Source organism: Anas platyrhynchos, chromosome Z (genome assembly GCF_047663525.1).
Source record: "Anas platyrhynchos isolate ZD024472 breed Pekin duck chromosome Z, IASCAAS_PekinDuck_T2T, whole genome shotgun sequence".
NCBI lineage: Eukaryota > Metazoa > Chordata > Aves > Anseriformes > Anatidae > Anas > Anas platyrhynchos.
This window is the reverse complement of record NC_092621.1, coordinates 23,176,606-23,190,267: the sequence shown is the minus strand read 5'-3', so window position 1 is coordinate 23,190,267 and position 13,662 is coordinate 23,176,606. Positions and strand designations below refer to the sequence as shown.

At 39.1% G+C, this 13,662-nt stretch overlaps 1 protein-coding gene across 2 annotated transcripts in view; it reads left to right on the top strand.

Moving 5' to 3' along the window:
• Positions 1-12,251, top strand: part of LOC101798654 (interleukin-6 receptor subunit beta) — a 36,495-nt gene extending 24,244 nt beyond the window's left edge. For both annotated transcript variants that reach the window (XM_038171196.2, XM_072031445.1), the window contains exons 11-16: positions 243-365; positions 1,060-1,212; positions 2,253-2,396; positions 4,844-4,940; positions 7,153-7,216; positions 11,131-12,251. In XM_038171196.2, coding sequence (XP_038027124.1) covers positions 243-365; positions 1,060-1,212; positions 2,253-2,396; positions 4,844-4,940; positions 7,153-7,216; positions 11,131-11,616 — 1,067 coding nt within the window. In that variant the 3' untranslated portion in view covers positions 11,617-12,251. The remainder of the gene's footprint in view (positions 1-242; positions 366-1,059; positions 1,213-2,252; positions 2,397-4,843; positions 4,941-7,152; positions 7,217-11,130) is intronic.
• The last annotated feature ends 1,411 nt before the right edge of the window (positions 12,252-13,662 follow it).

Here is a 13,662-nt window from a genome sequence, read left to right as displayed (position 1 = left end):
CAAAACAGTGTTACATCTTGTTCTGCTTTTGAAATAGTTTTAATAAAGGGTTTAGAGGAAATGAGAAATGATGCATATACTTTGTGCTTGGTGTAATGCACTGTAAATTTAAACTATGCTTTGAGGCTCAGAAAGTAAGAGCTGTATAGAAAAGCTACAAACTTGTTGACCTTCTTCCCTCCTTTTTTTTTTTCATTTATAACTTTTCAGTAAAACCTGATATATGTTTATTTGTTTTCCAGATAATTTGAAGCCACATAAGTTGTACAAAATAATGGTACATGCATCTGATGTTTGTCAGTGTGAAAATTTCACAAGACATGAAAAGACTTTTGGAGTGACCCACTTTTACTCAGTTGAAGGAGGTATTCCTCCCTTTTATATAACCTCATCCCTTGTATTTCTTTTTATTTTCTATCTGCAGAAAAAAAAGAAAAAAAAAAAAGTCCTACACAATGTTTCTTTTCCAGGTGACTTAACAGCATTCTCCAGTTAGCACTGCCTTTGGTCCTAAGCGGCGATTCAATTGCAGTGAATGACCTGCATGCTGTTTCTTACTGACAGGTCCATAGAAATGATATTATTACACATGACATTACCAGAATAACTGAAAGAGGGTCCCTGAGTTACTGCTCCTTGTAACTCAAGTTTAACAGTGGCAAAAGTCAGATTTTCCAATTCAAATTCAATGATGTCTTCTATTGCAACGTGAAATGAATACAGCTGTGACTGCTGGAGTAAAAGTGTTTGTAATGAGTCAGGCATATTTTCTACCTACATGGGTATTGCTTAACCACAGAATAACAGATTGGCTTGGGTTGGAAGGAACCTTAAAGATCATTTAGTTCCAACCCCCCTGCCATGGGCAGGGATGCCACAAGAGGTTGAGATGAGGTAGTTTTACTCTATGGGATTTCTCTTTTCTCCTCCAACCTTGATGTAATATTTATGACAATTAGAATCAGCCAAGCATCTCTCCAGGCAGCAGCTAGGTTTCAGTCTTGTATGTCTACTGCATAACTAGTAATGCAGAACTTAAATTATTTTCTGAATTTTAAGTTCCTAGGGCAGGCCCCACTAATGTGACAATACTTAATATCACAAAGCATTCTGCACTTGTGAAGTGGACTGAAATAGCTGCTGAAGACTGTTTGGGTTTTCTCCAGGGATACAGAATCAGCTACACAGATTCATCAGGGAAAAAGTGGCTGGGTAAGTGTCCATTGCTCAGAACAAGGGAGTAAATCGGAGTCATGCACGACAAAAAAAAGTTTCATACAGAGACATTACATTCATACAGTATTGCACTGTGATTCTGCCATGTTGAAGGTATTCTACTGCACTGGTTGGTTAAATAATTCTAACTAGATGAAAACACACTGCACCATCTGGAAAGAAAGGCTGAGGCCTAAAAAGCAGATAAAGCAGAATACATGGCCATTTTTCTAAACTAAAGTAATAGCATCACAGAATCACAGAATCACAGAATCTCTAGGTTGGAAGAGACCTCAAGATCATCGAGTCCAACCTCTAACCTAACACTAACAGTCCCCACTAAACCATATCCCTAAGTTCTACATCTAAACGTCTTTTGAAGACTTCCAGGGATGGTGACTCCACCACCTCCCTGGGCAGCCCGTTCCAGTGCCTAACAACCCTTTCAATAAAGAAATTCTTCCTAACATCTAACCTAAAACTCCCCTGGCGTAACTTTAGCCCATTCCCCCTCGTCCTGTCATCGATATTGACCAAGGTGAATAACTACTGATTACAGTAGTGAGAGTAAAGCAAAGGTCTAGTCTTGCAAATCTTGTTCAGTCATTGTTTACAGGCAGTTCAGATGCTTTTCTCTTTCCATGGTCAAAGACAGGAATTAACACACACATTATTCCCTTACTGCTATGAAAACCTGTCCTTATTTCAACTGTTACAGCCAGGAGTATTCATGAAAACCACTGTTCAGCAAATCAGGCCTATTGCCTATTATACACAGTCTACTGCACATATCACCAAGACATCCTGGTGTGTTAGAAAATCAAGCTTTTTATACCTGGAATCAAAATGCATGCAAGTATGTTGGAGAATAATAACCTCTTATAATAATCCAAAGAAAACCTGCATAGAGTGGCCTCCTCCTGATATGGATCAGGGCATAAAAATTTTGCCTTTTCCCCTGTCAGCTGCATTGTTACAGACTCAGCAAACAGAGATCACCTAACTGCCTCACACCCTAACTCCTACTGTGTTTTCAGCTGCTAGTGTCAACTCTTCTACCACAAGTTACCGTCTGACTGGACTTAAGGAAAAGACCATCTACCGTGTGCAGATTTCGGGATTCACTAATGCTGGAGAAGGACTGCCAACTCTTTCACAACCTTTCAGTACTCTAAAATACGGTACTGTAGAAGCCCTATGCTACTGTGTTGCCCATCATCAATCTTGGCTTTATACACCATTACATAAATAACTATTTGCTTCGCCTTCTCTTTTCCCTGCTTTTCAAGGAGTAACAAAAGTGCTCATGCACAGGATCTCTTACCCAATCCTTACTTTACTGATAGCAAATGCAAAATTGTTCCTCTCTTACAGTTATCTATATATTATTTAACTCTTATATTTCTTTACCTAACACACAAAGAAGACTTAGCTACAGTTTCTCATCTCTGAAACATTTTCTGCCCTTTTTTATGTTAGCTATTCACAGAACTTCATTTACTGCTTACTCCAATCACAGACTTCACCAGTTTAAATAGTCTGTCTGTGACTAGTTAAGTTCAGTAGTCTTTGTTCTCGGCAAAATCCTGAGCAATTGCATAGAGCTGATTTCCAGTTAGCCCTCTGAGCCATTAACAATAAAAAAGTCCCTCTTTCAATTGTTCCTACTATGGGTGACACTTGATAAGATCTTTTTTTTTTTTTTTTTTTCTTCTAATAACTAAAGTACTTCTTTACTTTTACCAGGCCTGGTAACAACAGGCCTGTGAGTCTAACATCAGTCCCTGGTAAAATTATGGAGAAGATTATTCTGGGAGTTATTGAAACACACCTGGGGGACAATGCAGTCATAGGTCACAGCCAACATGGGTTCACAAGGGGTAGGTCCTGCTTAACAAATTTAATTGCCTTTTATGATAAGATCAACCATCTATTTATCAAGGGAAACAAGATGATGTGATCTTTTTAGATGTCAGTAAAGCTTTCGATACAGTTTCTCATAGGATACTACTGGACAAGATGTCCAGCATACAGCTAGATAAAAACATCATACAGTCGGTGAACAACTGGCTTAGAGGGTTGTGGTAAATGGGGTTACATGAGGCTGTCAGCTAGTCACCAGGTGGGGTCCCCCAAGACTATCATTTAGGACTTGTTCTTTTCAGTGTTTTCATAAATAATTTGGATTGTAGGACTAGAAGGTGTTTTGAGTAACTTTGGTGTTAGCTAAAACATAGACTCTCAAATATTTTTAACACATTAACAATTAGACAATATAACACTGATGTAGACTCTTTTTAATTTTGACCATAGCTTCACTCAAGTGAAGCTTTCTACAAGAAAAACCCAAAACAATAATAAAAGTGCAGGCTAAAATAATACCTGTCACAGGAAGAGTACTTTGAGGTATTCACAGATTCTTATGGTTTCTTACCATTACAGCAATTTTGTATTTATATCCCCTTCATTTAATACAAACAACTGAAGAGTCAAAAGTGCAATGAAGAAAGAAACAGGGAAGAAATTAAAAACCTGCTTTGAAATCAGCATTTTTTTCTCCACATAAATCCTTTCTCCTGACAACACAATAAATCAAAGTGTTTCCCTTGGAGCGTATCTGCAGTATTTCTGTTCCATCCATGCTATTGAACATGTGTTAAGATAAGACTTTCAGAGTTAATGTAATATTTTTAAAATGTAAGTAATTACAATGAATTTAAATATTACACTCACTATTTCCACTTCTCCCCAGTATTTCACAGGTTACTTAATCTCAGGTTTCTTGGTCATAAAAGTCTTTTTCATCAACAAAGCAATTTGTAACTTTTCAAATACCTTTTTAAGCAAACTTAAGTAGCTGTTCAATTTTAAAAGAGAACTTTTTTACTGGAGAGTATATGGGAAAAGAAATAGCAAGCAGTCACTTTGCAAACATGGTTTATCAGCAACACAGCCATGCACTGGCCACGCTTTCCTGATGTTATTTTGAAACTTTTGTCTTGGGGTGGCTGGTGGAGAGATCTATAACATGAGCAGATCTGTTAACATGAGCAATAGTGGATGCAGGTACATAGTGAAGCCTGAAAAATGGCTGACTGAGGATAAAATTACTTTAATATTCCAAATGGGTGAAGCATGTCATCTACTAAATAAATATATGTTACTATTAGCATGACCAGGTGGAGTTTGACCACCAGAAAAAAAAATATATATAATAAAAAAAAAAATCCTGACACGTTAAATGTAAATTTCAATTAAATCATTTCCTACCAAGTCAGACCTGCAGCGGAGGCCTGACCTGTTAAACAAGCCAGAGTTCACTTACATGGGAAGTAGGTATGCTTCTTTTACTATACAGTGTTTATTTTTGAATTGTGTATTTAAGAGCTTGGCATGTATCAAGATCTCTTAAAAATAAAAAAAAAATAAAATAAAAAAAAATTGGAAGCCTCGGTACGAGAAATCCCATATTTTGTTTAAACTAAATTTCAGTTACAGAAATACCAGAACATGAGTTAAATTTCACATATGTTTGGCCTATTTCTCTAGTGAAGGCAATAAAGCATCTTCATACTTGATACCATAAGTTTGATTCCATCTTTCTTTTCTTTCTTTTCTTTCCCATCAGATAAAGGAGAATTTGAAGGTTTTATGATTGGCATTTTCTTCAGCATGGTGTTTGTTTTAGTTTTTGCACATGTGATTTGTTCTCTGGTGTTTAAAAGGTAAGAATTGAATATTGAATAATGCTATTAGCAGTACCTCACTTTTACTTAACTCTAAGTTTCATAACACTGGCCTTTCTTTGTCAGTGCAAGCCACTCAATTAAAAAGCCCCAGACAAAAAGGCCACTCTACTCATTTACACAATGAGAGTATTTACAAACCAGTAACAAGCTGATTAAAATACTTTGTCAAAAACCTATGATCTTTTACTTTTGATAGAGTTACCTGACTACTTCCTGTCTCAAACATTCTTGAAAAGAGCATGGATCATTTCTCCCAGTAGAAAATAGGCTATGTATAAGGAAATAAAAAGAGTACATTTAATTATTCTACTCTTTCATTCCTAAATGATGATCGTGCATTTTCTATTGAAATACAAAGGTGAATTCCACCAGCATACTGAAACCAATGTTGCCATCTGAACATTTCCCTGCAAGCCCATTCAGATGTTAGCTGTACAAATTATACATATAACCCATAATGGGAAGGAGAAATCAATGGATGAGTAGGAAGAGGAGAGAGCAACAAGGGCACCTACAGGATATGGACAAGGGAAGATGTCCTCTTACCTCAAATTAGTATGAGGTGCTGGTGCAATATTACATGTATGCACTAACACTGAAAGAAAAATGTCTTACATAGTAATTGGTTTTAATGCTCATTTACTCATAAGCTTATTTGCATACAACCATTCATATTACTATTATGATATCCTAGAATGCCACTTGCCTTTTTTCTCCCTTTAAAAAGCACCAGCCTCAGATGCTGAATTTGAAGCTGTTAAGAAGGGACTAACCAGCTACACAAAAACTCTCTTCATAGGATCAGAGAAGAAATCAGATAAATCTGATCAGATAAATCTACTGCATCAGACTTCACAGCAAGCTTCACCTCAACAAAGACGTAGTACCTGACCTCTAATAAAGTCTAGATTTGACTCTAAGACTAGACAACACTGAAGTCAGCACAGAGGCAGGGTGATGGCCTAGATAACCTTGTGCAGTTTCTCACAGATGTGTTGATTTTTTTTTTATTTTTTTTTTTTTTTTTTTTTTTTTTGTATGGATATGAGTCATTTCCCACAGGTCCCTTGGTGCAGCTCTGACAGCAGCTGCTGGCAGGGAGAAGCTCAGCTGGAAAATGCTGAGTAATGCTCTCCAGCAACCCAGGGTGGCAGGAGTGATGGGCACACATGGGCAGGAGTGATGTGCCCATCAGGACACACATTGTGGCCTGTCCTCTCCGAAAGGGACAGGGAGGACAAAGCCCCTCACCTCAGCCTGATCAGTGCTGAAAGAGCCAGCTGGGCCTTGCCCCAGCCCCTGCCATGGCTGCCCAGCATCACTGCTTTCCAGACATTCACAAGCAGCCCTTGCTTCATGCCTTTGGTGTGGAAGATGAAAGGCAGCTTCTTCTCACCCAAGCTCTCAGCAGCAGCCCCAGGGCCTCCTCTGCATGTACCCCAATGGTGGTGACAGCCATAGGATGCTGAAGAGCCTCGTGGCATGCTGCAAGTTTTGCTCTTTCTGACCCCCTGAGTTCAAGGAAGGAGCTGGAAAGTCCAACCCTCTGACCAGAGGGCTGCAGACAAGCAGCCAGATGAAACCAATATGAATGGCTCCACTCTGAACCCTGCTATGCTTTACAACCCCCAACCTGGGAGGATGAAGCTCTGAAACAAACGTGTATTTTGATTTTACAGCAGGTTGTTGAGGATTATCCCTTCATCTACAGCTGTGGCAGAAACAGTTTGGTAGAGTTATGTTTATGCTTGCATCAGATGAAATGGTGAGACTGTAATCTGTCCCAGAAAGAGCTCAACTCAGACCATGAAGGAAGAGCAGGAGCCACATTGCTGTCCCCATCCCAGCATGCAGGTCCCAGGGACAGCCTCCTCCAAAACAGCATGAAAGCTAGAAATCTGTATTTTTGTTTGTTTTGTTTTTGCTTTGTTGTGTTGTGTTTTTTTTTTTTGTTGTTGTTGTTTGTTTGTTGGGTGGTGTTTACTTCACTAATTCAGCAGTTCAATACAGACTAACAAGCTTGGCCTTCGTTTCTTAATTGGCAGTGTGGTTAATAATCATTGTAGAACATCTTTTTTGATGGTCATGAAAATACCAATAAAATGTAGGTAGGAATGACAGTTAATTTAAATGTATAGGAAATATAAATCAATTAACCTGACAGTAAACTTAAAATATTTATTTGCAGGTTGAAAATATCATGCTGGCCCAGTGTACCGAATCCAAGAAATAGCAGTGCAATACAAGACATGGCAAGTACTATTCCGATGATGTGAAAAAATGCACAAGGGAGATCTTTCTGACTTATTAATCACCAACACTAGTGTTTTGTTTTGTTTTGTTTTGTTTTCACACTACAGCCTAATAAATGTCTAATTGCAACAATTGGGAAACAAGGGTAACATTAGAAATACAGGACACTGGGGAGTTGTTCAGACAGAGACTTTTAGTAGAGCATACTTAAAGGCATAGTTGTTAAAAGAATAAGAAAAAGTTGAATTGGGGGAGTGGTAATGTAAAGGGAATTGTTCAGTTCTCATATTCAGTCACTTTTCAACAATTGGAACTGATAATTGAACACATTACTCAAAGTAGAGAATAAGTAATACATTGTGGCCTAATGTATAAGGTATTTTCTGGAATCCAGTCTTCACCCTTCAGTCTCTACGTGCTTCTGGAGCAATCCAGGGCTTTGGCTTGTCAGCTGGTAGCTGTCTGAGGAGGCATCTGTTAGTCAAGAGGCACCATAGTTCAGTAGCATGTTCAAACCTTACCCTACCCAATGATTTCCCATGTGTTTCAGTAAAGCTACCTGAATTTACTGAAAGGGTTGTTAGGCACTGGAACGGGCTGCCCAGGGAGGTGGTGGAGTCACCATCCCTGGAAGTCTTCAAAAGACGTTTAGATGTAGAACTTAGGGATATGGTTTAGTGGGGACTGTTAGTGTTAGGTTAGAGGTTGGACTCGATGATCTTGAGGTCTCTTCCAACCTAGAAATTCTGTGATTCTGTGATTCTGTGAATTTCAGGACTAACAAAGAGCCTGGAAGTTAGCTAGAAACCATGTTAATCATTTTTGCCTATTAGTGACCTTCCTTCCACCTTCCTCTGTTTGCCTCCTTCTTTTGAATAAGAAGTGCTTCTGCTCCAGTTTTAGGACATCTCAGTTTATCTTCCAAGTGTCAGGCTGCCAACCATCGTGTCTTTAGAACAGGAACCTGTGCTGCTTTCCTTTTAATATATTTTTGACTTTCCTGGCAGACCTGAACTTAGTTTCACACTTCTAGATCTAGTTTCTCAAGAAAACAATGTGAGCTTTAGCAAAGCAGAGGTCTATCTATTTAGGACAAAAGTGTAGCAGAAAAAAGCTAGCCTCCATAAATGACCAAGTGAAATACACATTTCTCCGTGGATCCTGACAAGTTGAGGTAGAAATGCATCAATTCCTTGTTCTCAAGCATTAAACTGATAACAGGAAACATATGCCATTGTCAAGCTGAGCTGAAGTCAGGATCCGGAGAGTTCAATGTTACATATTCAGATAGGAAAAGGCAAGAGCACAATTTAAGACCAGACCAGAAGCTGGAAGGTATCTACAGCCAGACACAGTCCAAATATAGGACACCAGAATGGAACCATTAGCTAGGAAATTTAAGAAGGTGCTGACAGGCAGCTGGTAATCAAAAGGTTAGTTGCAGATCAGCATTGCTTTTTTCCTTTGTATAACAAACAAACAAAAAATCTGAAATCTGTCCTTTCTTGTTTTTCACATTTAATTACGTAGGAACAGTCTGTTTTCTAGTAGGAGCTGCAAACACTCTTGTACACATTAGTGAGACTGCAGGCATGGTGAGGGCATAGTGCTGTGTTGTAACGGGTAAAGAGAAGTAGATGAAAGGGGCCTCAGTTGTAATTTGAGGACATGAGCCCAAGGCAGCAGGAGTCAAGAAGATTTCTGTAAGCATGCAAAGGTTGGCACAGAATATGCTTTGGTATTGTAACTACTCAGGATATCAGAGGTGGGAACAGAACCTTGTCCTGCTTTGTCAGCCCGTGTTGGTCCTGGGAGATGGAAAGTCTATCAGTGATGCTTTTTCTTCTTACCCATGATTATAAAAGACAAAAGCTCACACAGAGCTTACTTTAGATTTGTTAGGTATAGCATTAGGGATGCTGTTCATAATGAACATGATAGTGCAGGTACATATCACACGGGTCTTTATTCAAAACAAGACAAATGCTGACTGTGCAGAGGGGGTCTGCTCATCCCATTACAAGTGCCATTTAGAAAAAAATACTGATATTTTATTCAGGATTGCTGAGACTTCAAAGAACAGCGCACTCATTTTCCAGGTCAGAACAGAAATTATAGGAAAAAAGTAAATAAAAAATACATCCCTATTTATATCTTGCAAAAGAACTGTAAGAGTTTAAACAAGTTTAGGGCAACTGAGGAGTTAAAAGCAGAGGCTAGTATGTATGTCACAGAACATACCATCCTGGCCATAATTTTTAAAATATTACAGCAAAGGTGGGGAAGCCCAGAAAAACAATCGAAGTGGAAAATAAAGATGCTTGGCATTGCAAATGGTTCTCCATTTAACGATCCAGAATTTGCAAAAGCTTGTAACCCAGGGTATACTTAGATCGCAGCATGGCATTAAGATAAGTAACAAACTGTATGCTGAGGTTTACATCAAAAGTTGTTTTGGCTGCTGTTCAAGCTGCTGCCTTTTTGTAGTAGCACATTGGTAAAACTTTTTGAAAGCTGTGTCTCAGAACAGTACATCCTGAAACCTACATTTTATCAGCGCTGCATTTTCTCCCTAGTATACAGAAAAGCAAGAAAAACTTTGCATAATTATTAATAATAGAATTACAGAATGTCTTGGGTTGGAAGGGACCCCAGCGATCATCTAGCTCCACCTCCCCTGCCATAGACAGGGACACAACCCACTAGGTTGCTCAGGGTCTCCTCTAACCTTGTCTTAAACACCTCCGGGGATGGGGCATCCACAACCTCTCTGGGCAACCTGTTTCAGTGCCTCACCACTCTCTGAGTAAAAAATTTCTTCCTAACCTCTAATCTAAATCTCCCTTCTTTTAGTTTAAAACCATTCCTCCTTGTCTTGTCATTATCTACCCAAGGAAAGAGATCTTCTCCATCCTTTATATAATAGCCCTTTAAGTATTGAAAGGCTGCAGTGAGGTCATCCCAGAGCCTTCTCTTCTGTAGTCTGGAGCCTCAGCTCTCTCAGCCTTTTTTCATAGGAGAGGTGCTCCAGTCTTCTGACCAACTTCATGTCCCTCTTCTGGACTTGCTCTAACAGCCCCATGTCCTTCTTGTGCTGGGGGCCCCAGCCCTGGATGCAGCACTGCAGGTGGGGCCTCACAAGGGCAGAGCAGAGGGGGACAATCCCCTACCTCCACCTGCTGGCCACTCCTCTGTTGGTGCAGCCCAGGATGCAGTTGGCTTCTGGGCTACAAGCTCATACTCTCGACTCATGCCAAGCTTTTCATTCACCAGAACCCCCAAGTCCTTCTCTGCAGGGCTGCTCTCAATGAGCTCTTCTCCTAGTCTGTATTCACATCAGGGGTTACCCTGGTCCAGGTGCAGCACCCTGCGTTTAGACTTGTTGAACCTCATTAGGTTCATGTGAGCTCACTTCTCAAGCCCGTCCAGGTCCTTTTGGATGGCATCCCTTCCTTCTGGTGTGTTAACTGCACCACTCAGCTTGGTGTCATCTGCAAACTTGCTGAGGGTGCACTCTATCCCACTGTCCATGTTGTTGATGAAGATATTAAACAGTACTGGTCCAAGGACAGACCCCTGAGGTACCCCTGAGGTATACCACTTGCCACCGGTCTCCATTTGGACATAGATCCATTGATCACCACTCTCTGGGTGTGACCTTCAGGCCAATTCCTTGTCCACCCATTGAATATATATCTCTCCAATTTAGAGACCAGGTTTAGGGAAATAAATATTCTCACTCATGTTTATAAAACCAATGTAGATGAGTTAAAACGTATCAGTTAGCCATATTATATAGGCAAGACCAGGCTATCTCTTAGCTTTATTCTTCTGATATTTATTTCAGTGAATAGCCAATTGCACTTTGCTATGGTAATTTATTAAAATTATACTTTCTCCTTTTGCCTTGCAGACGAATTGGAAACCCATTTCAAAGTCACTGCTTCAGGCCATGACAGACAATGATACTACCAGCCTTTATGTCATAGAGCATGAGGCAAAAGTTCCCTTGAAGTTAGAGCACTTTACGGATGGTGTAGAAGTCAGGAAGTGTGACACCTGTCAGTCAAAAGAGTCTACCAATAACATAGACATAAATATAAGACACAAAGAAATCCCTGAAAAAACGGTAACAAGTGAAAAAGAAGGAATCATTTCCATTACGGTACCACTCTTGAGTGACTACACCAGCATGGAGTTCAGCCAGAAAGCCCTGATGAGTCTAACAGTGAAGCTGCCTGCAAGAGTTGCTCATCCTAACCTGGAAATGGAACTAAGGAGTAAGCCAGCACGAACTGAGCATCAGGTTTTGTTTGCTCCCCAGGACTACCTCAAACAAAGCCAGGTAGTATTTTTGCCATCTGTACCAACTTTGATGGGACAAGTCAACTTGAACTGACTTGTCAATTTGCATACTTTTCCTTATCAAAAATTAAATTTCCAAGACCTCTGATCGTTGAATGGAGGCATTAGGACAGTGAGCTTGTGACAATGGTTATGTTCTACTTAATGAGCTCCTTGGTGAAATAGATGGACTATATAATTAGATTAGCTGTTTCACCATGGTCATTCTGGGCAACTCCTACTGTCTTAACACAGGCAAAATTTTCAGGGAACTGTATGAAGAACCTTCTAGTAAGGTGCATTTCCTTGCTAACTCCTTCAGTGCACTGAAGAAGCCATTTCAAGTCTTGTGGCCTAAAAACAGTGTTGTTCCAGTCTTCAGAAGAGTTCACTAATTAGTGTGACCAGTACAAGGTCTGATTTTAAAGGCTGCTTAGCTCTTTAGTAAAAATTCTACCAAAAGTGCCCACCATGACAAAGAGGCTCTCCAGCTGGTCAAAGCTGGCTGAACAAAATTGTGAGAAGCATTGAATTTAGGAATGGGAAGCGATGCTTTTCCACCTATTTAAAGCACTTGATCTTAGATGAATAGTGCTGTGTAAGTGAAGATGATAACAAGCTTAATCATTATTACTGGAGTTCTACTTGCATTAAATTAAGGATATTTCTTCCTATAAAGACAGAAATACATTTCTGTTCTCTTGTGAGATGTAGCTGCAGATAAAATTTCACCTTGTATGCAGTAATGAAATCTGTAGAATAGACTTTGAGAGCTGTATATGTAGTTCAGTTAGTCTTCCACGACAGTTTGCATAGAGAAGGTGTCATTGAAATATAGGGACTATAAGGGTCTCCTCTTTCTGATCTATATCTGACTGCATCACATATCTGTGCAACAGAATGGGTCTGAACTGGTTTTCCAGCTTTTCCATTTCATGGTTCTCAGCCATTAATGGTTTGCAGTTATTGTAGAAGACCCAGTTTATTACTGTCTACTCTAGTTTATGAAACGTAATTGAGATTTAATGGAAAAAAAAAAATGAGTTTATTTTATGGAGAAAACAGTTGATCAGCTCTACACTAACCATCGGATGTTCCTGAGACATGTATCTTTTAAAATTCTCTCATTATAAAAGTGAAGGATGGTTCTCATTCACTCAAATGTTTCAAGACATATTAGGCATTATTAATTCTAGATTAATCATGTTTGCCAAAAGATCAGAGAAATTACAAATCCCCCACTTGACTAGTTCAATGAGGCCCACGGGATTTTTTTTTAATTCACAGTTTTTACCAACCTGTACTTGACTGTGAGTTTTGCATCACTCTTTCTTAGCACATAAAATGCATTGTTATGTCATAAAGCAATGTACCTGTTACCACCCACCCTTATTACTTCTTCTTATTCAAAGAATGGATAACAGCAACACTCCCCAGACCATCACAAAAGTTTAAATAATCATCTTTTAAATGTCTTTCATCATTTTTTTAATGTTGATCAGATGTCTTTGCCTCATTTGAATTTAGGAGAATTCATTTGATCCTGCTTTTAGCAAGGTAGTTGGTACTTGTGATTTCTAGTAGAGGGGCTGAAATGAATAACTATTATGGACAATAAATTCCCCCAGTCATGCACGATTATTATCATGTAGCCACCTGAATGCAGTCTAAATTGCCTGTTTCCCAAACCTAAGAAATTTCCATGTCCCTTACCAATAATGTTTCTTTCATTTCTGGTCAGAACTACTTATTTTCCTGGTGCAGTTAATACCATCAATAATTCACTCGCCCCTGTAAATGTTGAATTCATTCCTTCTTACTTTGTACCTACTAAAACAGCACATATTATTATATAATGTAGAAAGTATAAGGTAAGCAAATAGAATCAAACTAATGACTTGTGAACACTTTCAGTGAATAAAGTGGCATTTATATATGAAACTCAAAAGACAGTCTGGGCTTTTGACCCACTGAGTATTGTCTTAATGATATTAACTATTGACTGACATCTTGCTAAAGAAAATGCATTTATCAGGGTAGGAGAATTTCATTAGAAGTACACATGGACCTATTTGCTTGTAATATAAGTGAAGGGTATATT